Raw genomic sequence first — 26,417 nt, forward strand, 5'->3', positions numbered from 1 at the left:
GTGTATTTTATTAGCTGCCATTGCAAGGAGCAGTGCTGCCCTTCTATCCTGTCCCCAGTTAAAGAAATTGCTTCCTCCCTGGATAAAGCCCAGGTTTTGGTTGTAAAGGAGAATGGATATGCATAGCATTAAAACTTGCATTTATTAAGTTTTTCTACCAAAGAAAACAGGAGGAAGTCTCTGGCAAGAGGCATTTTTTTAAATGAATTTCTTTGGAGAAAGTATTCCTTAACCTTTATTATTGAAAACAAAAAGTGCACATTCCTTTTCTTTTGTTTATCACAGTGCATACGTGATTACTTTTAACAATCTTTTCTTTTTCTTACGTACGTCATCTTTTCGTACCATATGGCACCTCTTTGACACCCCATTTCACTTCTAAGTATAAGAAGTTATTAAATTTCACCTAAAGCTTCTTATCTAGCAACAAAAATGAAATGAGATGTAAAAAGTAGATGTGTTGTTTCCCACCCACGGCGCATAGCAGTTTCAGAGTTACAGTGGCTTTCTTCCAGCAAGTAACAGGAATGAGCAGAGTTGCAGTTTTTCCCGCACTATCTTTTCCATATGCTGCTCTTTAAACTTGTTTTAAAGCCTACAATATACATTTCATCATTCCCCTTGTGAACTTCTCCCTATGAGATGAGCAAAAAGAGGAATAAATAATCAGGGTATGATATTTTAGTGTATTTTATTCTAGCTGTTAAATGGGTCCCACTGCGTAAGTTAGAACAGTTTTAAGAGAAGATTGTAAACAGCAGAACATGGTCAAGTATTGACTAAAAATTGAACACTGAATTGATTTAGTTTTGGTTTCTTTTTAAATGTACCAAAATATTTACCTGGTACAATAGTTAAATAACATATAATTTCCATCAATGTTAAAATTGACTTTATTAAATGGATTACAGTATTTTTTTACTAATGAAAATCCTGTGTCTCATTGTATAATACAAAATTGCAGGTTGACATAAAAAATTGGGGGGAGGTGGACCCTTGACATTCTTTTGCCAAATAGACTACAATTTCCTTGTTTTAGAGCAGTTTTTCTTTTTTGGGAGATACCACCATCTATGTCAGACCCTCCCAAAACAGAACACACAAATGGCCATTGATAAGACGGTGTGTGGGTTGCTGAACACACATTCCTTCTGTGTTTTCTGCTGTACTAGAGGGCAGTCAGGGAGCACCTCTTTTGTCTTGGGAAGATCTGGTGAACAAACACTGTTCCCCATTGTTCTGTTTGCCAAGCCAGTGTGTCATTCCAAGCAGAGTCATGGGACATTTAGAGCAGCAGTGACTAGAAAACAGGCCTCTTTGGGAAATAAAGGATGGAGGAAACCTGCACTTAAAATTGTAGTTGCCCATCTTTCTGTGTTCTGTGACTGTTTTATCTTTTGGCACATGCAGTAGGTATAGCATTTGTGGGATAAAATGCAAACTTCTAATCAAAGAATTGTTGGTTAATTTATTGTTATGGTTAATAGGTATAATTAGAGTACATAACAGATAAAAGGTTTTTTGATGATTTGCACTAGTGTTCCTAATGGAATACTTTCTGTCGTATCACAACTCTTTCTAATCTACTTGTTGCATTAATTTTTCATAACTCCTTTTTTTATTTGCATGTAATCTTCTTGCTGTAGGTATAAGAAGTTTTCAATCTAATCTTTCTTTGTTATTGGAGTGAAATTTGTACGTCAGGGTGATATCCGAAGGAATTTAGAGTAAATTTATTTCATGCTTTTGACCATTCTTTCACCTTTATCTTGTTTGTAAGAATCTGCATAGACTCTGCTATGGAGACAGCATGCACGCCTGCTGTCAGGAACTCAGCAAATCCTGCAGTAGTTCTTTCGTTAATGAATGGATAAACTAAGAGCAACATAAAGTGCAATGTCGTCTCAATTTGACTTGAGTGGGTCTCTCAAATTGTTGCTGGATTTTTTTTATTTTTTTGGTAACAGTAGAAGCTGCAGTGCAGCCAATGTCAATTGAATACTTCCATTATTGCAAACCAGATTTAACCTGGATGATTGAGAATAGGAGAAAATTGCAAAGTGTTCATAGTTTCTTAAGGTTCCAATAGATTACAAAGGACTAGAATAGGTGACCTGTCTTAAAAAATCTTAATAGTAGCTTACAGAAGTAAGAGTTAAATGCCTTTCAATAGGGAGATTGAGATTCATTCTAGTAAGTGTGCACCAAAGTATGAAAACTTTTTGTTTTGGCATTTAAACCCTCAGATAGCAATATGATGACTAGACAACGATTTAGGATTACTGTAAATTCTCTTAAGAAACAATTTACAATCGTATGTTAAGAGATGAGTCACTTGGCAGTTGTGCGCACTGATTTCCTCTTTGAGTTAGGGCCTTTGATTTTATTTGTACTAAATAGATGTTATGTTCAAACCATAGTGGTTTTCTAGCTCTGTGGTTGTAACTCTGTGGGTTCATCTAGATCAGTGGTCTCCAACCTTTTTAAGCACAAGATCACTTTTTGAATTTAAGTCAGTCCAGGATCTACCTCAAACTCAAATACCCTGGCCCCACCCCTTTGCCCAAGGCCCTGCCCACCTCACTCTGGCAAGATGGGGTACAGGGGAGGGAGACAGAGTGACATCAGTGCCCCTGTCTCCCCCACACTGCACAACAAGTAGGAGGCTCACAGGGGGCAGTTCTGAGGCTCTGGGTAGAAACAGCAAGGCAGTACAGAGAGGGGCAGCTGAACTGTCAGCTCTTGATAGCCTCCCAGCCAAACTAGTCAGGATCACCTGTCAGAGGCTCAAAGATCTACCAGTAGATTCTGATCTACTCGTTGTGGTGACCACTGATCTAGATAGTTGCGCTATTCCAGGATACTTCCGGTATCCCGAAATAGTGTTTTCCACATCTTGACAGTGCACCCATTACTTCAAAATAGCTTTTGAAATAACGGGCACACTATCCTGTAAACCTTGTTCCACAAAGATTAATGGACATTTCAGAATAGCGCTCTATTTTGAAATAGATTTTGAAATAACCTATTTCAAAATTAACTTGAAATAAGCTACAGCTTATTGCATAACTTATTTTGAGCTAAGGGTGCAGTGTAGGCGCACCGTATGTGTCCTGCATATATCTATGGCAAGAGAACAATCCTCAATTTTTTAAATTATTTGTGAAAAAATGCTTAAACTAAGTTAGACTTGTGTGCCGCCTGAGTTTTCTGAGGCATGGCCTTCGCCTTTTCAAATGTAATGAGCATGTTTCAAAAACCACAAGTATTTCAAAACATTGCAAAGTTTGTTTTGACAGAAGTGGGAACATTTCTGAAATGAAGGAATGCTTTCATCAGTTTTACCCCTTGGAGGCCCATGTTGTGCTCTGATATTTCTTGGTTTGAAACTGGGAATACTCTGTAAAGACACAATAAAGGTCAGAATTTGTTAGGTTCTTCTTTTATATAGAGAACTCAGTTCCCTGCTGGGAGAAGGCAAAGTGATAGATTCAGAAACACTATTCAGTTCAGTATTAAAGATTAGCTAGAAGATGCTGCCTAATGTGAGACAATACCTCTTACCTTGTCAAATTACCTGTTAGTTTATATTACAGCCAGTTGTGACTCTGGAATTTGACCAGTTTCAAATAGACACTTTCATGTTCCATATTTTTTTAAAAATACACAAGCCTTCTAAAATATTTTGAAACCCACCACACCGTTTTCAGTCTGACATTGTGCCTGAAGGCAATGGGGGAGCTGTGAGAGAGAATATGGCAACAGGAGAGTGTTGAATACTTAGTTTTTAACTAATTTTGAACCAGAGAAGGAAATAGAGGAGAATCCTAAAAGTGTGAATTAGATTTTCTTCTTGTTTCAGGTTGTGAAGAGCCAGGGAGCTCTGATACCTAAATGCATTGTATTTCCACTAGGGATGTTAGATGTCAGGTATGTGAATAGTCGTGTAACCGCATGCAATCTTGTCAGTTACACAATTATCCTATAGTGCCCGGGGGCAAGGCCAGCAGCCAGAGTGCTCCTGGCCCCACTCCCGGGGAGTCCCCTGCCCAGGGAGCCAGTCCGCGAGGGGAACCAGTTTAAAAACACCTCCACTTGCAAACCGGCTCACAGATCCAGAGGCAGCAGCGCGGGGTGGCAGTAGTCCCTGTTCACGGGGACTCTGAGCTCTCCATGGACAAGAGCTGCTATTGTGAAGCTGCCTCTGCTCACAGCGAGGGCAGGCTCGTCACAGACAAAGGCTGCTTCAGGAGATGTGGAGCAGCCACTGTCCATGGGGTGATCTGACCCTTTGCAGACGGGCTGCTACCACGAAGCAGCCTCTGCTGCCGCCTCTTCCCCCCGCTGCTGCCTTCGATCGAGGCAGCAGCGCGGGGGTGGAGAGCAGGCGGCACCTCGGAGCTGGTGCTGGGGGGAATCAGCTTTTAAGCCAGTTCCCCCCCAGTACCAGCTCCTGCTGCCCCCCTTGTTGCCTCTGTTAGAGACAGCAGCAAGGGCGGGGGAAGAGAATGCGAGTAGTTGACAGGGTTAACCAATAAGCCTAGGCTTATCGGTTAATCGTCTAGTTGACTACTCATTGACATCCCTAATTTCCACAGGAAAAAATTCTGCTCTAACCCAGTGTTTGAAAAGTTAAAACAAATACCCTTCGTTAAAACCGAGAAGTCAGCAGTGATTGTTTGACTAATGACAGAAAACGCCCCTCATGCTATCCTAAAGTGCTTTACGAGGATGGGTGAGCATTGTTATCTCCTTGTTACAGAAGGGGAAATCAAGGCATAGAAGTGACATACCCATTTGTCCTGAAGCAATTCAGTTGCAGATTTGGGGAGAGAACCTAAATCTTTCTACCCCGCCCCCCAGTTGAGTTCCATAATCTCTCACTCCCTGCTTGCCTCAAAGAGAGGGAATGAATTTGAATCGTACATTTAGTGAACATGGCTGTCTTTGCATATATTTTTGAGATGTGGGAAACAAATGGGCTACTTGTAGAAGAATCAGTTTCTTCTTCAATTGGATGCTACAAATGACCCAGAGGTGTTCTGGTGTCCTTGGCTGGTTTAGCTATAGCAAATACAATACCTCTGATAGAACGAATCTGTGTTGGTTTCTATCACTCAAGGATGGCGATGTTCAAGAGAAGTGCTTAGACTTTTAGAGGTAGAATGAGAAGATGCTGACGCTAGTCATAATCCTCTCTTCTATTCTGTGACCTTTATAACTTACGAGGCATTACTCAACCAGCTGGTGATTAATATTGAATCTGAACAATATTTGGTATTTTCAGCAGGGCAAATGCCAAAAGAAAGTTTCTGATTAATAGTCTCCGATTAGACTGTTCTTGTCAAATTGACTAATGTAATGCATTGGTGAGCCCTGGCTGATTAAATTGGAAGTCTTGTGCAGTTTTCTAGAAGATGCTCATTACAGGAGATTCCCACATAATGTTGGACAGGCCATAAAGAGAATTGGGCTTGTCAGTCTTTTATCATGACACTTATTTAAAAATTAATGTATCATTTTTGAAATGCAGGGACCTGCTTGTTCGTATATTTGCTGACAACACTACAGTAATAATAGGTAAATGTGCAAGGTAGTCTTTATAGGATCAGCTCAGGCGTGGGCTGCCCCACAAACCTGTTTAATATAATGGAACAGCCTAATGCACAAAAACCAAATAAGAAATATGACGCATTCATCCGTATGATAAACACTGTCATTCTGCCTTGATCGAAGGTCACTTTCAGGCATTATTCAAAACGACAATTTTAAATTGAACAAAGCCTACCAAACAGACCCATGATAACATGGAAGGCAAGGCCTTAACTTTCAATCCCACACAGTTATTTACTGTGTGCTTGTCACGCAGTGACCCAGAACAACCGATTTCAAGAACACTTAAGACTGGAGGCCACCAGTGGCACCAAAGTGTTCTGACACAATGAGACTTATGGGCATAAGAGTATAAATGTTGACCACATTTATTCCTACCAGCTGCATGTTCTGGACTTTATTCAGATTATCGCCATTAATTACAGACAGCCACGGGATAGCATTCTCAATGTTTTCTTCCAATACTTCTTCAACTTTCTTGGCAGCTCTGAAAAGAGGAAAGGCCTAGAAAAGGTAGAGGCAGGAAAGTATCTTATACATCAGTGTTCAGATGAGAATTATGGAAACGCTTCACAGTGATCTTCAGAGAGTAAATAACTTTGAGTTTCTGCTGCAGTTGCATGTTTTAAACAGCAAAAAATGTGTAAATGATGTTCATGCAATGCAAAAATTTTTTTACAGAAAACAGCCAAGTGTACAGAAATTATGTACAGAGCTCATCTTGCCCACAGTCTGCATTTTACATGCAAATAGGAGGAGATCCATAGGAGGTCTGTCATAGTACTGTGTTGTCTCCCCTTCTGTCACTCCATGCAGTTCATTAAAAGGGTTAGTAACTAATGAGAGGACTCCAGTCTATCCCATGTGCAGCAGCCTTTTACAGGAAGCTAAATCAGGCCAACGTTGGGTCAAGGTCTATGTTGGAATATTCCTAGACTGGATATTAGATATTGGGTTAATAAGTGATGCTGTATTATAGAGAGAGACTCGCAGACAGGCATGTCGATGTAATAATTTCTGAAAGTCACTTTCTCGCTCACAAAATATGTACTTACGATGAATTTGCGCAAATAACATTTCCAACCTGAGATGCGTCCCTCAGGTTCATGTAATGTCTTATATGACTGAACTGTAAATGCAAGCTACAATTATGAGATATGGGTAGCTGGTTACTGGTCAGTGCCAGAGGCAGGTTACTAGGCTGGAGGACCAAGTGAGTCATCCAGCCAGGCACAGGAGTCCTCTGTTTTCTGACGCTCAGAATGAATGAATCCAGTAACCCCATATGCTCCACATTCATGTTGTAGGTTTTGTTTCATTTTACCATTTTCATGTGAATCACACAGGTCTGATGGCTCCTGCTTTAACAATATGCTACCCTTGTGAATAGCTCAGTAATAAAATGGCTAGGGTTTGGCACTGATACATGTGAAGACTCACCACACATTATGGGGAAGATTTGGGTTCGAGACTCATGAAAGCAGGTTGGAGTGCTCTGTGAGGTTGTTTGCATGCTGCATCCTTCACAGATGCTTTTCCAATGGACGGACATCTCGACATTCCCAAAGTTTTGATCCTCCCTAAAGTCCATGCTGCAGCCATAGCTCCCCAAGAGAGGTGGGAAGTTAAAATGGAGGCATGGATAGTAACACACTGCAACAACCTTAGTCACACACACATAGATACCTGTTATCAGCAGGGATTCATCCTGGAGTCTTCAGCATCAAGGTCTGAGACCTCTCCCATTTGTGCTCTAGGAGTTCACCATGGATGACTATAACCTCTTTATGCCTGTGCTGCCATGCTTCTGCTATATAAGGCTTAGAGAAAGACTGTGGTACCTCACGTTCCTTCGCACAGGACAAGGGGTGAATAATGGGATCCCTTTTTGATCATGTGACAGGAAATCACCCATTCATGCGGTAGGACTTTCAAGTCCTACAAAAATCAGATTGCTTGGAAACTTATTACTTGGACGATGCATTAAGCCTGTATTTATAGGTCCAAATTAAAGGCCATGAAATTAATTTGGTATGGATTTAGCCTAAATTGCCCCAAAGAAGGTTTTTATAAACTGAAAACATTAGGTATGAACACCTAATTATAAAGATGTTCTTTCTTGGGAACCAGGCGAGTTATGAAAGTAACAGAAGGTATGAGCTAGAGGTTATGGCTATCTCCATCACTCAAAATGCATGAGAGATTTTAATTGGTCCATAGTGGGAATAACTAGTCGCCACATGTCCCAGCTCGTTTCAGTAATGTCTGGGAGGAAGGCACTTTGTACAGGAATCTGTGTGATGAGAATCTAGATTGCCACTGCAGCCTAGAATGTCTGATGAGTCAGTGTGAACTGATGAAATCAGCTACCGTGGTGAGAGCTCCTTTTGTTTCGACTGTCACCGGCATCAGTCATGGCTGAGATTTGCGGAGTGTTACTGTCCAGTGTTTGAACGCCTAGTTTATTCATTCTCATTTGTGTTGACTTTATGAATTACGCCCATGTGGCAGAACAAGCTTTCCGCTACAGAAATGTATGTATCTGTCGAGTACTAGACTATTGAGACATCGGGGTAGCTCAGCCAGCCACCGCCCTTACTCTACAGCTAATTTGCATGCAACAGGTTTGTTGGTTGTATGAGGGGGACTACTGAGATGGTGGATTACTTAGCCCATGTGAGACAGCGTGGGCTTTGAACTACTAGTACTTATTATAATTTGCTTCCACCCCTTTCATTTCCAACCTTCACACCCACTTGTAGACACTGGTTCTGTTTAATTTTGCATGGAGTAGAATGTTTCCTAGCACCCAGAAGACCCATTGACTTACACCTGCTGAAAAACCTACACTTTATTTGCAGCCAGGGTTTTGAATGAAGAAATTGTGGATTTAACAGAAGAGGCCATTTAACATTTGCCACTTAAAGGTCATTAGTGGAAGGTTTTAGAGGAATGTCAAGAACAGAAAAAGAACAATTAACAGAGGGTTTGACAAGCAGAGAAAGAAGATAGTAACTGAACCCTTGATTTTTTTTTTAAGTATAAATGAAGTAGCCAAGAATTATTGGGTATAATTGAGAATATCAGGGTATCTTGTATTTTCAGTTCCACTCATTGATTTGCGATAAAAATGAGTTTTGCTGGTAAGAGATTTATTAATTATTTCAGACTCCTGTCCAAAGATGCCATGGCATATTTATCTTTAGAAAATGCAGACTTTGGAAGCAGGGTTGAAAGCTCATAGTTCCTAACATGATTGAGAACTACAAGAGTTTTAAATTGTAGAATTTCATAGATTATCCTGCTCTTTCAGAAAAGTTTTTGAATGCCTAGTTTATTACTACTATTTCTCCACTGCAGCAAATGGTCTCTTGAGATCTCAAATTGCTCGTTAGAGGAAAGGTATCTTATCGTATTTGGAGCTGGTCTGTCATGCAGCTAGTTCAGCGTGTGTCAGGTGAACATATTCAGTTGATATACTGTCACAGAACTCCTGTTTTAGCAGTGAATGTTCATGACATCTGACTTGTGGCTTCATGTGCCATTGAATGAACCAAGTAGAGAGTGATCATTTACCGTTGTTCTGTATAAGCAACACATTCCAAAAGTGCCCAGAAAGGTGGAAAAGAAGATTGTTTTCCTCAAAGTTCAAAAAACATAAAATTATCGCAGTAATGCCTGGCTGCCCTTTGTCTAACTTTTTTACCTTATGATTCTAAAAAGAATGTTTCTTCCATTGTCTTTTGAAACCATGGCTTATTTCCAAATTGTACAAACCATCTCCAGTGTGCGGTTTGCCAGCTTTGCTAGAGCCATTGCTCTTCACAGAGATTAACATCTGTACGTCGTGTTGATCAAACTGCTGTTGCTTGTAGAAAGATAATTCCTGTTTTTTGTTTTTTTGCTTGCTTTGTTGCAGTGGGAACGCCATACTATATGTCCCCAGAAAGAATACATGAAAATGGCTATAACTTTAAATCTGATATCTGGTCTTTGGGCTGTTTATTGTATGAGGTAAGCATCTCTTAACTCTTTTATCTTTGCATAAATAAGGACATAATTAAAGGAAACAGGAATGAATTTGGAGTAAACAGTTTAACTCAGACCTGTTTACGTCTGATTCCTGTGAAACCCTATAAAATGTTAGCAATCTTTGAATTCTCTTTGAGTATTTTTTTTAAAAATCAGATAGTAAACAGATTTTATTCAAAGCTGGGGTTTTGTGAACCACAGACTATGTTGGAGATACAGGGCATGTCTACACTTGCACCCTCTTTCAAGAGAGGGATGCAAATGAAGACATTCAAAATTGCAAATGAAGCTGGGATTTAAATATTCCACGTTTCATTTGCATATTCGCATTATGGCGCTATTTTGAAATAACAGATGCTGTTAAGAAGCGGTTATTTTGACAGAAGGGCTTTCTCTCGAAATAATTGCGTCTTAACAGTGTCTGTTATTTCGAAATAGCGCCATAATGCAAATATGCAAATGAAGCATGGGATATTTAAATCCTGGCCTCATTTGCAATTTTGAATGTCTTCATTTGCATCCCTCTCTCGAAAGAGGGTGCAAGTGTAGACATACCCACAGACAGCAGCAAGCCAATTTATTTCACTCTTTACTGCTATAAGCTAGGCAGTTATTGGAAGAATGTATTTAGAACTCTTTCCTTATGCTAGGTTTGTTTTAAAGACAGAACAGAACATTTTAATGTAATTTAGTGTAAAGAGCAGTCAGTTCTGAAAAGTTGAAATACTTTGACCTGTTAGAACTCTTGATGAAGAAAACTGCTGTGACTTTTGAATGAATTTTTGGTTCCCACTGAGAGGATTTAGTTTGGTTTTTAAAAGTGTGTTTAAAGCCATACAAAACAATGCAAGACTAGCTTTTGAAAGCAGAAATCCTCAGTGTGAACAACATGCAGTTTTACATACTTAGTGTTTACTACATACTAGATATATTAAAGTGTGAGAAGAAAGTTACTGTTGCAATTACAATACTATGATTGTAGAAGAACACCGTGCCATTCGATTTTTAAAGTGTAGAGAAAAATGAAAATATGTCAAGATTTGAGATCCATACAAATTATGTTTTCATTTAAACCAATTGGAATATTACAGTATAAATGTATGAAACAGCTTTGGGCTCTGTAGAGGGTAGCCAAAATGAAAGAAGTGTGTGGTAAGACTCCCTTTTCTCCCCCTGCCCAAATATAGTAAAGAGCCCATTATAATGGTAAAATGTAATTGAGTGTAAGCTAGGCCCATTTCAAAGCTTTGGCTGTCTACGTGTTTTGGCTATGTTTTCCTGGTTAGCTGGAGTTGTGAGAATGAAGTAGTACAGGCAGTCCCCGGGTTACGTACAAGATAGGGACTGTAGGTTTGTTCTTAAGTTGAATTTGTATGTAAGTCGGAACTGGTACATATTGTAGGGCAAACTCTAGCCAAACATTTCTCCAGAGCTCAGTTTTATTCTCCCACACCTCACTTCCCTCAGTCCTTTATGCTCAAGCTGAGGTGTCTGCTGAGAAAAGCCGCTCCGCGTCTCCCTGGTCTGCTGGGGCGGGCGCTAGCTTCGCGTCTCCCTGGTCTGCTGGGGGGAAGCAGCTAGTGCGGGGTTGCCTCACCCCGTTTGTAAGTAGGGATCCGATGTAAGTCGGATCCATGTAACCCGGGGACTGCCTGTATTTGTAATTGCAATTGTTCACCATCATGAAACAACTCAAAGGGCAAATACTTGGCATAAACTGGTCAGTTACTGCATCAGCTTTAGCTAGGTTTCTGCATAAAGTAAACAATAAAACAAATCCCAAACAGCTGTTTTTTCTTAATGCTAATTTTATCTTAAAAGCAAACGAGGCAGTTGTCTTCCCAATAAGAGTTAAGTATTTGTTACTGTTTACTGCTGGGCAGAATATACTCTTCTAGCATAGCTAAATGCTTGTTTAACAAGGTAATGTACTGTCATTAGTATATTACCAAGCCTGAGTCATGCAGTTCAATAGGTGCTGATTTATTTGTTGGCAGAGTGTGAAAATGTGGTGTGGTGTGTGTATCTAGAGAGAAATATCGGTGCTGGGAAGCCAATGAAATAAATCAATAAAAGCCTGCTAGAGGGATTAAGCCTCCTATGGGAGTAGCGTAGCGCAGCTTGAGTCTAACAGCACTGTGCTTCTCGCATGTGAGAACTCCAGCACTGTACGCTTAGATGCAATTATGGCTTTGGAATTTATTCCTAAAAATGTTCTTGGCCAAATGTACCTACACATTGTTTTTAGGTGCCTATCATGTTGGTATCTAAACATTGACCCCTGCCCGTCAGAGATGCTGGTTTCCCACAGAAAGAATGCAGGCGTTCCTTAGACAGCTAATGTGTGTTTGCCTGCTGTCCTGGGCAGGGGTTAGTTAATGGAAAAGCAGCCAGGCTGCATTTAGTACAAATGCAGTGAAGAGTTGCAGTGAAGGTAAAGGCCAAGGGTAGGTCGTGGTGGTCTCAAAGAAAAGAGCTGCTGGCCCTGCTGAGAAGTAGATTTGCTTGGACGGAGATGCTAGAGCGGTATGTCATACCACTGACTGGTGCGTGAAATTTCACTGGGGATTAGAGCAGCGGGCTAAGAACACGCACAGGTCTGATGCTGGATACCACGGCCAGTAGGGAAATTATTTGCCAGGCCTTTGCCAGATAATGCAAAGCACGGACAAAAACATTCTGGCTGGGCTGTTGTTAACAACAGAGAGCCAGGAAGCAGACAAAGTAGAAGGGAGTTTCCTTGGCTGTTTTTCTCTCACAAACTGTCCTGTTTTTGGTCCCTCTCTCATCCATGGCATGGTGCTGCGGAACCCTGTAAGGGCAGCATGCGGGGCTAGGGGAGGGGAGAGTTGGTAGATTGAGAGGTAGACGCTGCTGCCAGAAAGGTGGACACAAATCAGAGCCATTTTGCCTTTCAAATCCTAGTGGTGGTGCCTTTCAATGGGAGTTTTTGTAAGGTCCTAAAGGGGTTCCTGCCTCTGAATCTGTGAGACAGCCATACAAGAAAAGCAGGTGGGAAGCTAATATTTGCATAGAAAGAAGCGTTCTGCGATCAATCAATAAAATGGAGCTTTAAAACAGGACAAGCTCATTAAAAGAAAACACTTCTTTCAGAGCTGGAGAATCCTGCAGATTGGCTAATTACACGATTTCAGTATCTATTTAACAACGAGAGCAGAGGTTCATGTTAGCAGTTGTGTAAAAAATGTGCCAGAAGCTGTCCTGAGAATCCTGCCTGCTCCGAGCAGTGTGGCCAGGTGGGAAAAGAGGGCTTTTGGCCTAATTAAAAAAGGGCATGATAGCCTCATACAGGAAAAGGAGAAAGCGGCAACTTGGTTCAGGGTTCTTGTTCTCATATGCAGTTGTGGAAGTGTACTACTTCAGCTGAGCAAAGTGCAACCTCTAGGAAAGGAATACAAAGGACTTGGAATTCAAAGTCCTAAAGCAACAGCAGCAACAACAAATTATGTCTAGAAACAAGGTGCACATTTTTAACACAGACAATTAACTGGAAATTATGAAATCAAGATTAGATATTTTTCTACAAGGTGTGCGTTAGTTCAAACAAAATAATTTAGGGACATTCTGTAGCCTGTGTTGTGGGAGAGATCAGACTAGGTGAACATATTGGTCCCTTCTGGACTTTTAGCCAATGAATCTATAATCCAGTTTAAAAAACTTGCTGCTTTACATGCATGGAACCTCCGTATCTAATGAGTCCAGCACTGTACACACTAGAACTATAAATGCAGCAGTATCTAAAACATGTGGATGGTGTTTCTGTCACCGGAAATGCATGCCAGAGACTTTATAGAGTTATTGTGACGAAAACGTGGGCTCTTAAGAATTGAATTATTTGCTTACGTTACACAGAGCTGGAATGTTCAGATTTGACCTGAAACTGAGATTTCCAGTCAAGGCTTTGCTCAGTTGAAGCTTTAATGCCTTTTTTTGCACCATTAACCCTACTGGTGACAAGCAATATTCACAATAACCAAGTTAAATGCTGCTGCCCCATCACTGATCAGTGTTCAGAACGAGTTCTTGATCAGGCTGCTTTGTGTGGCCCCCTAGGAATGAATTCTGCCATAGGGAAGCGCTCAGGTTTTGTTCAGAGAGCAGTATTCAGCCTTATGCTAAGATGGGGTTTTGCTACACAGTAATCAGAGCATCCCAGCATGTGGCTTCCTTGGTGTGGCTTGGAAAGCATTTTTGTACTTGATGTCTGTGTGGGAAACTATTTTAGCAGTGAACAAGGCCTGATATTTTGACATTGCCAGAAATATCGTCCAGTTGCCATTTGGTTTTAGAGAATGAGAAGTTACCTGACTTTTTTTTAGTTTATTTGAACTACCCAATCTAAATATCTCTTTGAAGGATCTTCATTTTATTCATACCAATTTCTTGTAATAAAATAGCCATTGGACTTAAAAGTGGGAAAATAACAATATTTGGCTGGTTATTAGTTACTTCCGATAACACTTTCCAGACTTGATTGTGGAGATAAACTCAAGAAAGATTTAATGTACAAATTACCTTCAGAGACGTGCGTGTCAGTTGGAATTCGCTTGAGTAATATTGGGGGAAAGTGGCGTTGTTTCAGCCCCATCTTCCTGTGCCATTTACAATCACACATTGATTTTTATTAAAGCTTATCAAAATAGTGGGAGGTATCTTCTTTCCACACTTCCCTGGGAAATGTGTCATGAGGATAACTTAGAGGGGATAAAAATAAGTTCTTCGTTTCCAGAATGTAGCCACAAGCGATGGCTTCAGCCATTTTAACAAGATGATCAATTTAAACACTAACAGGATTTCCTATTTTTTAAACCAGTCATGCAGTGTGGTGGTCAATTTTAAATGGACCGGCCTTCTGCTCCAATTGTTCTAACCAAAATGTCAAAAGCAAACCCGAATGTGGCATCACACAGTGTTGTTAGCAATACATTTGGAATGCCTGAAGTCACTGCCCTCCAGCTCTCATTGCTAGGCATTTGAGTCCAGATTTATGGGGCATCTTCTTTTTTCAGTTTTAATTTTCTGTTTGCCAGACTGAAAAAGAACAGGAGCATTGTGCTCAATTTTGTTTTACTTTGCATATGGCCATGGAACTAGCTCTGGACAGGAATTTTAATTGGAATCGAGAGATCTTCCAGGAATTGACTCTCTCATTGAAGTCTATTTTGTGCGCTTTTGGTTAACGTTTCCCTGACACTGCTTTCTAACTCACAGATCATCACCGTATTTCAGAAAATCGTGGAATTTGTGCTCCCTATTTTATTTTAAATTTACTAATGCTAGTTTTCCCTTTGAAGATCCCATTTACCACTGATGGCATTTCACAAGCTCTCTGTACACACTGTAAAATGTTAAACTCTGAGCCACCAAAAGATGACTAAAGATTCTTAATTGTGTGTATCCTGTATGGTTCTTATTTTCTCCCAGACTGCAGTTGCTATCTGTTCTCTGAGTCTAGGCATATCCAGCTCACTACTACAGGGGCACATGATATTAGATTTCATTGGTACTGTAAAATTCAGCTCTGCAAACATTCCTAACTACATGACACATACAAAGTAGCTATCGCTTGATATCTACAAGAAAAACTGGATTTTTTAAAAGAGCTTGAGGGTATTGGGAACCCAACATCTGTCACATTTCAGAGTAATTTTGAATCCCAACTGAGTTACCATGTGTAAGTTTGTTTGGATATCTGACATATGACACCGACAAGAACTTCCTGAAATGTATTTAAACTCAGAAATAAACCACTGTTCCTCCAAATTAACAATTGAATTATTTTAATTAACTAAATAATTACCTAATTAATTTTAATAAACTTCCCCTCTCTGCTCATACCTGTAGCATATTTTGTGATTAGTGATCTCTTAGTAAAATGCACTGCAGAATCTTGCTGGGTTTTTGTTTTTTTTAATTAACTTTGCTGGAAAGTGGAGTGAGTCCACCAATTCTGTTATGAGAATAATCTGGTTTGTGTATTGATGCAGTTTTACTGAGTTAAAAGCCTTCTAAAAACTGCACGCAACAAGTCCGAATGCAGTGTCTTCAAAATCCAGTGTAATTCATATGCTGCATCTCTCTCCTCAAATCACTAATAATCTGCCATTGTACGTAAACTATAGAATTTCAGAGCAGAGTGTCTTGAGTTGACTTTTTTTTAAGTACTGCTAGGAGCTTGCTGTGTGTCAGCCACAAGATGATATTCTTTGGATAGCTTTCACAGTGCATGATAACGAGCAAAAGCCTAACAATTATCAAATCCCTCTTATTAAATCCATGGCGAGAAGCCCCAACTTCAGCCAGCGCTAATATGAAAAGCTTGCCCGCTGAGGCGGCTCGTGGCAAAATGTGTTTACAAGATCTTCTAAACAGAGTAGATAATATCAACAATTACCCAATAGTGCTTCACTGGGGGAGGGATTACTCCACTGGGTGGTGCGGCAGGTGACAGCTAGCGAGAGTGACGGGAAGCACTTGAACAGTGTTAGGGAGTAATAGGCAGATGGGGCACGGTGTGGGCTGCATGTGTCTTGCTTACTGGGTCTCTCCGCAGCGCACAGCTTTCCCTTTGAAGGCCATTCTTGTTAGTGCTATTGGTTCCCAAACATGCAAATGGTGGGTTTCATTTGTTACTATTCCTGTAGACAGGTGGAGCAGTGAACGGTCTTGGGCTTGCGTCTGTGTACGCTCTGGATCGTAGGCTTGTTCTTTTTGAATCATGGTTGGGGGAGAAGGGGGCAGAGCAAAAAAGGTATCAACTCCATGTTCACTTGAAATATTCCTGCTGTATTTTGTAAGTGCACAGACACACATCCCTTTGTGGCTGCTGTTCTGGGACTCAGCATTTAAAGTTCATTTAGAGCTCTTACTTAAGTGGCAAGTCCTTACCTAAGTGATTTCCTCCACAAAGATGCTGTTTCTTTTATGAGGCCTAATTGCGTTTATTTATAAAGAGTTTTATAAAAAAACTCTTTAAATACCATGTGTGCATCGTAGCCCCTCAGAAACCCTCCATCATGTTATCCTGTCTGCTTGAATCTTCCATTTAGCCCCATGAAAAAAAGTATGTTTGAATAACTTGAGATATGAGTCTCATGAACCAAAGAAACAAAAATTGTGTGTGTGTGTGGGGGGAGGGGTGTGTGGAATGGATTAGAAAAGACACAGTAGGCTTGGTTGCAAAAGCTTTTTAGAATCCTCTTCTCTAAATAACACAAGGGTTTGCTTTATTTAAAAAAATCAAAAATCAAATTCGTATTTGCAAGACTTTGAATTTTAGGTAGCAGCTTGTTGTCTAGAAACCATCAATTCACTCTTTAAAACAGTCCACTAAAAATTTAGCAGGCACAGAAGAAAAATCAGTTTGTCTGCTCTAACATGATTGTAACTGAAGTAGATTGAAATTGTAACATGCATCAAAGATGAAAGTGAGTTTACTTTTAAAAGATTATCCTGTTTGATAGATAGGTTATCGTATTCCACTTCGTGCCATTTGTTTAGAACGGTAATATTCCTGCAGCACTGAAATCCCATCTCCTTGCTTTTAAGACAGATTGATTTTTATAATTTTTTCTGTGTACATCTAAAATTACTGTCCTTCAGCATCTATGGAGTCCCACAAGTAAGTCATTTTAGGGAAAAATAATTACAGTGCTGGGGGAAAATATAGAAATCCCCCTTCCCCCCAGTATAATGAGGGCCAGAAAAAGTGTAATGAGTGTTCATTGATCATTTGCAGAAAGTGGTGGGAGGTGTTTGGTCTGTGAGGCTCCGTTCTGCTAGGCAGGGATGTTACAACAATTATCACTTACCTGTTGGGGGCACCAGGAAACCAGTTTAGCTGCCTAGAACCTCTGTGTCTCTGCCGCATGGTGAGCTAGAGTTCAGCCATCTGTATGGGGGACAGGCAGAGGTCTGACTTCAGTGCAAATAGCAAATCTTGTTCCTTTCCTGTGGACAGGGTGCTCTGTGATTCGAGGTGCTTTGTGCGACTGCTGCTGCCTGACATGGCTTTTGTTTGCTTGTGTCCACTGCGTAGGGCAGGTGTGCAGGGTGTCTGGCACAAAGCGCTTGGCAGTGTACAAACCAATGTCCCAAAGTGCAACCCTGCTCGTCTGTGTACACTGTCGGAAAGCACCAATATCAGTCATGTGTGCACGGTCACAGAGCCAGGCTTACTATTGCCAATCAGCGGCATCGGGCGCTGCAAACCCTTCACAGTGTAAAACCGTCTTCCGCTTTTCTCTACAGATGGCAGCTCTTCAGAGTCCTTTCTATGGAGATAAAATGAATCTGTTTTCTCTTTGCCAAAAGATAGAACAATGCGATTATCCTCCTCTTCCAGCTGAGCACTATTCGGAAAAGGTAAGTAGGGCAGATTGGACCAGTGGGGGTAAAATAACTGACCTTGTGGCAGGGCAGAGTGTGCGTAGAGAGGGGGAAAGTGTTTTTTGGCCGTATCTGAAGTAGATTCCCCCAATATCTGGAAAAAATGGGGCCTCTAGGCAGGATTTCCTAGGTCAGCTTATACCTGACTCAGACCCTTCCCAATATGGTGTCTGAGACCGGGGGGGGCAAAAGGAAGTTTGCAAGAAGGAGGAGCAGTCTGATCTGGAGCACTCCTGTACTAGCGAAACGTGATGGTGAAACCCGACTTCCCTCCCTACAATAACATACCATAAAACAGTGTTTAAATGTAGTCTATAAAGTCCTCAGTTTGTTTAAATGTATAACAAGGGGAAAATGATACTAAAAGGAGGAAGTGAAGTGATTAGCCGAGTACAATAAGCATCTAAGCAGGAGCCATATGGGGGCTTTTTAACGTCTGGTTAATTTTATTGCTGTGAAAGCTAGAGATGGAAAAGCTGAGGCTGGACCCAGCTATACCACAAGGTGCTGCTCTGTCTTCTTCTCCTCATCCCTTAGCCATTGTGCTTAAATCCAGCTCCCATCAGCCCCTTCTTTGCAGTGGACCGTTGTGTGGCAACTTTTGCAGAGTGGCCAAATGTCAACTCGACTGAAGCCCACCACGTCTGTTTCATGTGGATCTAAATCACACAGGAAACCAGATCTGCTGCTAAGTGCATTAATCGCCTGAATCAGCAATCCCCCCTGAACCGACTCTTTTCCTCCACTTTTCAGGAATAGCTGCCTAGTGTTTGAATGGGAATTAAGGTAATGGAGAGAGCCCAACTTGTAGTTTTTTGGTAGGAACAGAGGTATGTGCACTGAGACTGGAGACGGGGAATTCAAATCCTGGGCAGCTAAGCAGACAGCTGCATGTATCCCAAGGTTCTTCCCCAGAAGAGGGCTGGGCAGAGGCTCAAAGCATCTTTGCTGCCGGGTTGCAGAGCTAAAGTGCCTGATAGAGATGAGAAGCAACAAGCTAAATAGATGCAGCTGGTCTAGAGAAGTCCGCCTCTGTCTGTGTCTTTCCTGGGATTAGAGAAATACCCCTGCTCAGTGTTCCGTCTTCTCTCGCTGGTCAGAGGTAACAGGACACTGGAGGATGGAGTTGGAAGGGGGTTGGAAATCTAAACAACAGGGCATCCGTATAGTGGTGAGCACTAGCTTGCGACCTGCCAAGCTCCTTGTCCATGTTGTAAATGTCTCCTTGCTGTGAAAAGCAGACACACAACAAAATCCGTGGTACTGAGCTGAAAGCGCTTTAGCTGGCGACCGGTTCACCTGCGGCTGCTGTTTGGCTCCCAGGGAAAGGTCCCAGGCCAGCTCTGTGCACAGAGCCTTGGGAAACAGCACCAGACCAAACTCAGCAGCTGGGCTGCGCTCTGGCCCCGTGCACACGGCAGCGTTAGTGAAGTGAAGAGTGCGCTTTGGAACGGTCCGTGTGCTGGCTCAGGGGTCTCTCCCTCCCGTGATGCAGATCGTTCCCCTTCGTGTTGCAGGCCTGGTGTGGACAGACCCCGAACCCTGTCATAAAGCTGCAGGTTGGCTGCAGCGAGGCGCTGCTAGGGGGAGGGGCACAAATGGCAGGTGTCAGCCACTGAGGGGAGGCTAAACTCCTAGGGACCTGGGATAACTTCACCTTACTCACCAGAATTTGAGCTTGGTGTTTACCGCATGCCACTTCTCCCAGGACAGCTGGACTAGCCTCGTGCTGTCTCCTGGAGCCTGTAGGCAGTGGCTGTCTGGGCTAGAGAACTGAGCCGTTCCGAATTCATCCTGGGGATAGAGCCAGGTTGGACTCGAACGGCGTCCCCACCAGCCACGTCCGTGCCCCCTGGAGAGACGGATCCCAAAATGCTTACACAGCTCCCCGAGCCAGGGGATTCTAAAAGCTTCAGTAGGCCACCCCGGTCATCAAAGCACATGTCCAGTCACGTTAGGAACGTGCACATGCAGTCGGTTCTTCTCTCGCCCCTTCGTACGCGGCTCTGTCAGAGCATCTGTTCTAAGCATTAACTTCCTACCCTGAGCTGAGAGTCAGCACGTCTGGCCCAAACAACTGGTTTGTTTCTCAGGTGTCCTGCGGTGTGGGCGAGACACGGCCATAATTCCTGACTGTAAATACTGGCCGTCTGTGTGCACAGAGAGGGGAGAGCCTTGGTTGTAAGAGGCACTGTGTTCCTGAAGAGACACCAGAGCGTCTGGTTTTCACACCGTTAGCATTCTTGCTAAGCAACCAACTTGAAAAACCTGAGAACTGGTCTAGAAAGTGCTGTGTTTCGAGACAGCCGAATCATTTCCATGTGCTATGCCATTGTAGCATGCGCTTCGTGATATGCCTGCTGGCACTAGGAATTAGTGTAAGTTGACAGATGTGTTTCCTGTCTTTACAATTACTGTCTGGCTGCTTCCCTCTGGCACTGCTAAGAGTGTGTAGCACAGTGATACAAGCCAGGGTGAGAAGGGTGGTTTTAAAGCTCAGAAGCACCAGGTCCCAGAGAACTAGGCTACAGATGGTGTTCAGACACTTAACTGAACGCTTGACAAAGTCTGCGAAGGGGCCAGGCCTTTGGTGCTGGCTTATTTTACCATATTAGTTGCTGCTGTTACGTGAAGCTGCAAAGTTTCATTTTTTGATGCTGGAACATGGCTACTGTATGGACCCATGTTTGGTTTGGTTCTGAGACCCCCAGCCGGTAACGTTTGCAGTGATTAGTGTGTGTGGGGTGGGGGAACATGGGCTTTCTCCACCCACTAACCACCGAGGGAAGCTGCTTTGGCAGGCCGGCCACCATGAGGGGCCTCCTGAAAACGCTGCAGCTATGGGCGAATCTGCCTCATACAGAGCTTGTTCTGGCAGGAATCAGTGAGTCACAGAAGAGTGGGTGACTTTGCTATTTTTGTATTCGAATACAGGCACTCTCCTTCCAGTAAATGGCTGGTTCGTCTTGCTCAGATCCAGCCTCTAGCCTGCTCCAACACCTCACTGCCTGGTGGCCTGTGAGCAGTGTGGAAAGGAGCCTGCGTAGCCTCATGCACAGAGGGCAGGGGTTGAGATGAGGTTAACTGGCCCCTCCTTTGCCCAGGCCATGAGGCTCAACGTTTCTCAGTCACTGGGGAGCTAATGGCAGATCTCCCCTTTGCCTCTGAAAGCTAAGACTGAGCTCTGCTAATGTGTTACACTGCAGGCTAATTCCACGAATCTCTCACTTCCGGCATGCTCAGCTCTAGATAAACTGAACAAGCTGGAGAAGCGCCCTGCTTTAGTAAAGCTCCTTAAAATGAACCGTTCCTCTTTTATGGCTTTTCAAAGCGGAGGTGTCCGTGCAGTTCCTCTGGTAGCGGTCGGCTCTCGCCCTGGGACGGGAAACAGGGAACAGCCAACGTTCCAGCTGCCCCGTCCGTCTGCTGGAGGGAGCTCGATCAAGTCATTTCAGGCACTAATTTGCAGTGATTATCAAGGCTTGATCTGACCGGTGTGTAGATGAGGATGGAAGTTGTATGCAGGCCTGGGTGTTGGAAAACAATCTTTGCCTCTCCATCATTCTGCAGCCAAGCAGCATAATTTACTCTGCCAAAAGGCAGAAGATTGATTTCACATCACACACACTGAGTGCTTAGAATTTATTAAAATAATAGTAAGGAGCTTGGCATCCTGGGAGATTAATACGGCACCATCCATCTGATCGTTCAGGAGCTCGGCACATGCTAAGCCTTTCTGCGGCACTGTGGTCAGAGAGAAAGCGCATTGACCCAGCAGTGTGTTCATCCCGCAGCGAGGAGAGTCAAAGCGCTCGGTGTGGACTGGAGTGTAGTGAACACGCTCTGATACTCTTGGGTTTAGGCTATGGCCGTCGGGGACAGCAAAGGATGCCACCCTGTGCTGTTGTTTCCCCCCACCCCCACCCCCCGGTCATAGGTAGCCACCTTACAGTGGGGTCTGCAGCTTAATCAGCCTGTTTTGGCACATTTCCTGTGGGGTGGGCCTTGCTCACGTAAACACGATTGTCCTTCAGCCTGTGCCCCTGCGCACCCTTCCTACCTTTGCAATCGGCTCCAGGCTTGAACACAGTTGTCATTTTACGGGACCCTGCGCCATTCACAAGTGAAAAGCTCGGTTGGGTAAATGCAGCAATGCAGTTGAAGCTGTGTGCTTGGTAGCTGTACGGTCATGCTTTTAATTACCATTAAAATAATTGGCACGGTGGCTACTGGGAGGCTGAGAGAAGATCAGAGGCTCAAGGCTGTTTCTCCCCATGCCTCGGGGGTGCGAGCAGCTTTCCGTGTCTGTATAATTAAAAGCTACAATCTTTCATGTGCACAATAAAGAGGATGGGGAGGTAGGGAGACTCTGGTCCGTCTGCATTTTATTACTTATAATCAGTGCCCCATCTCTCTTCTCCACAAGGTCCCGGAGTCAAGAATGTCAGTCACGCTGCTGTCTCTCCCAGCCTGTGCGCTCTCAAAGTGCTTCTCAGAACTTTATTCACTCTAGGACACTGTGCAGGATTGTATCCCGCCTAGGGATGTAAGATCTCGTTTACCCAGTTAACCAATTGCGTGGGATCCCCCAGGCGGGGCCGCTGGTTACCAATAAGCATCACCCACCAAGAGTGATACTTACCGTGTAACTGGTTAACTGCTCACATCCCTAGTCCTCAAGAGAACTTAAATTGAACCCCACAGTTCACTTGCATTTCTCCATCTTCCTTTCTAAACCACCTTCACTGACAAGTCTTATCAGGTGTCACCTCAAACAGTACTCTGAGCTTTTTCTGTTTTTTCCTGCTTTGCCATCGTGTCCCCGGTTTGTAAAACCTCCTCCCCGCTTATCCTTTCGCATCCAGTTCGAGATCCTTGGCCTCACTGGGAAAGCTCAGCTCTACACTTTGGCCTTACTCAACCCTTCGCCTCCTCCCTCCCATTCAGAATTGTCTCGCCTATTGTACAAGAAATACACACGCTTCTCCTTCAGGCACCTGCTACTTGCTCACTTCTCTCAGCCGTCTGCCTCTGACTGTGTGTGTAAAAATCTGTAACAATGCCAGATTAACCACTGTTGGTTACCTCCTTGCCCATATTTAGATTGCAAACTCTTCAGGATCAGAATGTGTCTAAGTAGTCAGTACTCACTTGGTACAGAACATTAGATGTCAGTGCTGACCCAGTTACTTGGCTAGACAGTGACTAGTCATTTTACAGCTAAGGGAACTGGACACACATTTCACAATTTGCCATGAACATATTGCAGATGGCAGAGAATGCTGGAGTTGACACTTGGATCCAGGGCTCTTTGCGTTCAAACCGTCCCATTCTATTTCCATGTGGTTATTTTTTCCCTTTCCTTTCCAGCTACGGGAGCTGGTCAGCATGTGCATATACCCTGATCCAGACCAGAGACCCGACATTGGCTATGTGCACCAAATAGCAAAACAGATGCATGTTTGGACCTCCAGCACTTGAACCATCTGCAGACACTCTCTAAGAAAAGCCAGCGCAGCTTAGTCTTACTTGAATTTTTATTTCTCAGATGAAACCGACCGGTGCCTAGTCAAACTCAAGTGAGAGAGTTGAGCACTCGTAGCAAGAGGCTCCATTATTTCTGCAGGTTATTTGACAAGGACTCTTACCAGGTGGTCATGCTTTAAAGTGAAGATTCTGTGAGGTATTGCAAGCCTTTTTTTTTAAAAAAGCCAATAACATGTTACAGATGTAGATCATTTAAGGGTCCTTTCTTAAAACTGTTGTGTGTAATCTAGACTAGATTATATTAACAAGGGTGTCTCATCGAGCCTTTGACACACCCCCTTATCTTAACTGTAATGTGAAAATATTGAAATAATTCCTTCAGTGAAATCACTTTCTACTAATGTAAGAATTGCAGTAGATTTGTGTAATTTGTATAACTGCTACTTTGCCTCTTCTGCACATGGTTAATAGCAATTTCAGTTTAGTTCATATATTTTAAAAGCATTCAGCTATTTGTTTAATCCCTGCCTTTTTAAAAACAGGAAGGGGGAAATACTTGTTTGAAGATTTTTTTTTAACTGAAAATTTAGAGTGAATATTTTGCTGATGCATTTATCTGTTAACTTGACTATAAACAATGAGGTGAGTTCTAGTATATACCTGAAAAGCATTGCTTCTGTAAGCAATTTATCTTTATAAATGTGTTTTCCCCTTTGGCATTAATCTTGTTAGGCTAAAAGTCTTCATTATAAAACCAGTGTTACTCTAAACCAGTTCTATTTTGGGGAAGATGCTTTTATCAAATCCAACGGTACTTTAGCCAGGCATAAATAAAATGTAAGCAAAGCAGTGTTTTAAAACCTCTTCAAATGATATTTAGCATGAAATAAGACCAATGCTTTGTGAAATTTTAAATAAGGATCAGCCCATAGCTATTTAACTGTGAAAGCTAATTTATGAAATGTGAATTTTTGTAACAAACTCAAGCTGATTTGAAGGAGACATCTTGTTTAAGACGATTGTTTTAAAGACCTAACATTTTTCAGTGAACTAAATTCATTCATTGAATCAATGATGTTTCTTCATTAGTGACAATGAAAATATTCACTGCTTTAGAAACCAAATTTGCGGAGTCACGTTCAAGTGCTTCCATTTCACCTACGTGTTCAGGGGAACTGCTGCAGTTAACATTCTCAAAGGACAACATCCAGGGGAAATAAACATGTACTGTTAGTGTTTCTTCTGCGTGAGCTTGTGTCCATTGCTATAATGTATGTTTGTGGGTGACAGTTGTTCAAGTGTTTAAACACAGCCTGTGACACTTTTTTTAAAAAAGTCCTTGGTCTCTAGGAAATAAAATGAGGGTAAGAGGATTAAATACATGTTTATGCTTTGAATGGATTTTTGAAACCTAGTTCTTTCTATTTTAAGGAAAACTACAGTGCCAAGTTAAACTCTTTCCACTGAATTTCAAAGTATTTGGCCAAGGTGTTAAACCTAAAGCTATGAATTTGCTGTGAATGATGCTGGTATCACTTCATAGACGATGCCATTTTACTGAGATTTCCTGCTAGGAAGTCCAGGCTGTTGATCTCGTAGGGGAGCTGTGATATTCAGCTCAGCCATTCCCAATGCTAACCTGTTCAGAAAGTATCATGAAACCAGATTTTTATTATATAATAAAGATCGTCACCTTTGTACTGCAGGTTTCCCTTAAACCACAGCAGCAACTGCACATCATAGCCATGGTTGTGCAATGCCTCTGTTGGTGTAATGGAGAAGAGGAGTTCTTTGGCTGTCAGGAAGACTCAAATTACTTGAGAATTTTGATAAGTCTAGTCACTTCCTTGCAACATAAGATCTATTAGTGCTTAAGTAAATGTATTTTGGAAGGTAAATTTTTGCAAATGTGCATTTTTAGATAAAACAATGATTTACAAAATAAATAACTTCCTTTGTAAAAATGAGTCCAGTGTTAAGGAGCATCATTTTGTTATGACTGAGTCAAGTCAAAGTGTTTATCCCCCCCATCTATGTTAATCTTGCATCAAGCTCAGCTTATTAGGAAATGCACTAAAATTACAGTTTCATCAATTTTTCTAACAGCTAACCTCTGGCCTGTTGTATAAGTTCAAGGCTATACTGACTTTGTATTTCCAAGGAAAATTACCCCATCCACTGATACCAATTCACATCAGTTTTGTGTTGAGATACAAAAGCCCCTGAACTTAGTAGTAGCGGGTTTTCCACTAGGCCTCTGACTACCCAAAGTACATCTGGCTGAATGTGTGCTTCTGACCTCTGCCACATGAAATGTCACTCAATAGCTAACACACAACAACCTTTCAGAGAACATGGAGGAGGTTGTTGGAGTTTAGCTGATTTACCATTCCTTACTTACAGAACGAATCAACACGCTACAAACTGGTCAGACATTTATTTGATATACTGAGTTTTTTCATGCAGGAAGGCTTCTAACAAACCAGCCATGGCTAATGTAATTCTGGGTCACTAGAGTTCAGTATACTACTTCAGGAAGTGTCCATTGTTTGTACTGTTTCGTCCACCACTTCAACCTCCAGGAGAGCCACGTTTTCTGTGAGAACAGCTGTAGTTCCTTTTTCACACCTGTATCTACCATACCTGTTGACAAAATAATAAAGGAAAGTTACAGAGCAGTTCTCCCCACATAGGTTGAACCCAAACAAACTGAATATCAAGTTAAGATTCAGACAATGTTTAAAAGGTGTATTCTTTGAAGTGAAGTGCTACAGGAAACTCCTTACTATTTAAATGGAGAATCAGCCTTAGACAAGCCAGAAGCAAGTAATCTTAAAAGCATAATTTTAAAAGTAACTGCAACAGTGACATTTTCC

At 42.2% G+C, this 26,417-nt stretch overlaps 2 protein-coding genes across 3 annotated transcripts in view; one reads left to right on the forward strand and one right to left on the reverse strand.

Moving 5' to 3' along the window:
• Window positions 1-25,508, forward strand: part of NEK6 (NIMA related kinase 6) — a 125,201-nt gene extending 99,693 nt beyond the window's left edge. For both annotated transcript variants that reach the window (XM_075905661.2, XM_075905662.2), the window contains 3 exons: window positions 9,533-9,627; window positions 17,917-18,030; window positions 23,425-25,508. In XM_075905661.2, the coding sequence (XP_075761776.1) occupies window positions 9,533-9,627; window positions 17,917-18,030; window positions 23,425-23,535 (320 nt within the window). In that variant the 3' untranslated portion in view covers window positions 23,536-25,508. The remainder of the gene's footprint in view (window positions 1-9,532; window positions 9,628-17,916; window positions 18,031-23,424) is intronic.
• Window positions 25,509-25,963: 455 nt separating this feature from the next.
• Window positions 25,964-26,417, reverse strand: part of PSMB7 (proteasome 20S subunit beta 7) — a 38,480-nt gene continuing 38,026 nt past the window's right edge. The window contains exon 8 of the mRNA XM_075905663.1: window positions 25,964-26,184. Within this exon, the coding sequence (XP_075761778.1) occupies window positions 26,073-26,184 (112 nt within the window). The 3' untranslated portion in view covers window positions 25,964-26,072. The remainder of the gene's footprint in view (window positions 26,185-26,417) is intronic.

This window comes from Pelodiscus sinensis, chromosome 23 (assembly GCF_052426305.1).
Source record: "Pelodiscus sinensis isolate ZL-2025 chromosome 23, ASM5242630v1, whole genome shotgun sequence".
Taxonomy (NCBI): Eukaryota; Metazoa; Chordata; order Testudines; family Trionychidae; genus Pelodiscus; species Pelodiscus sinensis.